General features: G+C 42.9%; 1 protein-coding gene across 1 annotated transcript in view; it reads left to right on the top strand.

The window, feature by feature from the left end:
- The first annotated feature begins 487 nt into the window (after positions 1-487).
- Positions 488-2,025, top strand: part of LOC147641762 (uncharacterized protein At1g01500-like) — a 2,106-nt gene continuing 568 nt past the window's right edge. Inside the window, exons 1-2 of the mRNA XM_086817950.1 lie at positions 488-1,642; positions 1,910-2,025. The exon at positions 1,910-2,025 is cut by the window's right edge and continues 568 nt beyond it. Coding sequence (XP_086674076.1) covers positions 866-1,642; positions 1,910-2,025 — 893 coding nt within the window. The 5' untranslated portion in view covers positions 488-865. The remainder of the gene's footprint in view (positions 1,643-1,909) is intronic.

Genomic DNA, 2,025 nt, shown 5'->3' with positions numbered 1-2,025 from the left:
AAATTCTAGGCCTGACCCTGTTTTTAAATAAAGAAACGGCACTTTATAACAAAACTGTGCTAACACGTGGGCGAAGAGAGAGAGGGGGGGTCCACTAGCACGCATTGTTTTTTCTATTTAAATCTATGGTATTGCGAAGGCTTTCTATATCAATCTTGATGTAGACGGACCTTACAATAGGGAGGGTCAACTACGCGTGTTGGACTTCAAAAAAAAAGAAGATTTCCCCCGCATGTGACCGACCCCTACCAGCTTCTACGTGCAGCCGCCTCTGCGTGACCGCCACCTTTTTGGCCTTTTACGCAAACAGGTTGCCTTTCCTGGCGTTTTTTACGCCCCCGGGTCACACCGCCAGCTGCTGTAGCCGCCCATTGTCCCGCCCCTCGCTTCTTTCCTTTCGTTTCTACTTCTGTAAACTGGTATTTAGGGCTTTGCTTTCGTAAATTGCGCACTGCACTGCACTGTACTGAAGCCTTTCATCCAAAATCCTCTCTTCCTTCAATTTAATCAAATCTTCATAGTTCCTCTTTACTATGCTTGCTTAGATTTTATAGTCAATTACCTCATTTGCTTCACAATCTTCAGACACTACAGCTACTCCATCTATTTATATGGCGTTTGTGTTTTGCTAGCTATCACTGTTTTAGTATTAGCAGCAGAATCACTATCATTGTTTTAATACTTGCAGTATCAGTAGTATTAAAGTATTAATAACAGTAGAAGAAGAGCTGCCTGCATACCTTTGTTATATGGCACTTGTGTTTTGCTGGCTATCATTGTTCTCGTATTAGCAGTATCAGCAGAATCACTATCATTAGCAGAAGAGCTGCCTGCATACCTCTGATATCGCTTGTGATCAGAAGACATGGATGACCCCATAGACGTTCAAACCCTTTTCTGGCCAGAAGACGCTGCATCACCTAACCCATCTTCTTCTTGGGAGATTGAGACCCCCATGAGCCTATGCAAATCCACCATTAAAACCCCTCCTAAGCACTCCTTTGGGTGCACAAAGCAGGCGCAAGCATGGTTTGATGTGAGGGTTTTCTATGTGAGGGTAAGCTCATGTCTACCAGATGAAGCTCCTGACTCTCTACTGATAGTGTACCCTCAGAGGAACATTTCTACAGAGCTGGAAGTGAATGGAGGCAGGATATCTCCATCAGAGAGGGCCTGTTTCACCTTGAGGAGGGATCGGGTGGACACAGGGGGAGCTGAGGCAACCTATGTGAGCACAAATAATCTCAGAACGACAGGAGATTTGCCATTTGAGATCTATGATAAAGATGAGCTTATTGTTCAAGGGACATTATCTAGGAAAGGCTCTTCAAGAGATGATAATTATATGATTGAAGGCTACCTTTATGTGGCTTCTTCTCCCATGAGCAATGAAGCAGGGTGGAGTATGGATTGCACATGTGGGATAAGCTCATTGTCCTGCTGTTTCTTGAAGGGCAGGATGGACTTCTCTACTGTGAATCCTACAATGGAGGTTTATGTTGCTGGTAGGAGCTGTGGCCTCCCTCTTGTACTCACTACAACTGTGCAGCTAAGTATGAGAAGGAAGAGCCTTAGGTACTGTACCTTGGATGTGATCCCAGAGGTGGAAGAATCTCAAACAAACCAGGTTGTTGCACGACAGGTAACACATACATATACACGCTCTATGCCATTATTAATTTAATTTCTTTCTTTTTCCTCAATTATTGCATTTAATGTCATGATTTAAGATGCTTAGCATACTTGGCTGCTTCATTAAACTATTTGCCCCTTTTTTGGTGCATAAATTTCATTTAATATAAGTTTTAAGATGCTTAGCATACTTGGCTGCTTCATTAAACTATTTGCCCTTTTTTTTGTGCATAAATTTCATTGCATAGTAATGGGCATTAAATGTTTTGAATCTCAGATTGCTGATGATGAAGCTTATGCAAAGATGACACACCATCCAGTAGCATCAAGCAGCTTCTACATGCCAGTGGGGGATGGATACAACATAAGAGAAGGGGAAGAAGGAGAGCTGTC

Source organism: Cibotium barometz, chromosome 1 (genome assembly GCF_041138505.1).
Source record: "Cibotium barometz isolate CiBa-2024 chromosome 1, ASM4113850v1, whole genome shotgun sequence".
NCBI classification, from domain to species: Eukaryota; Viridiplantae; Streptophyta; class Polypodiopsida; order Cyatheales; family Cibotiaceae; genus Cibotium; species Cibotium barometz.
Note: the sequence above shows the minus strand (reverse complement) of the source record. Positions and strands in the feature narration are given on the sequence as shown.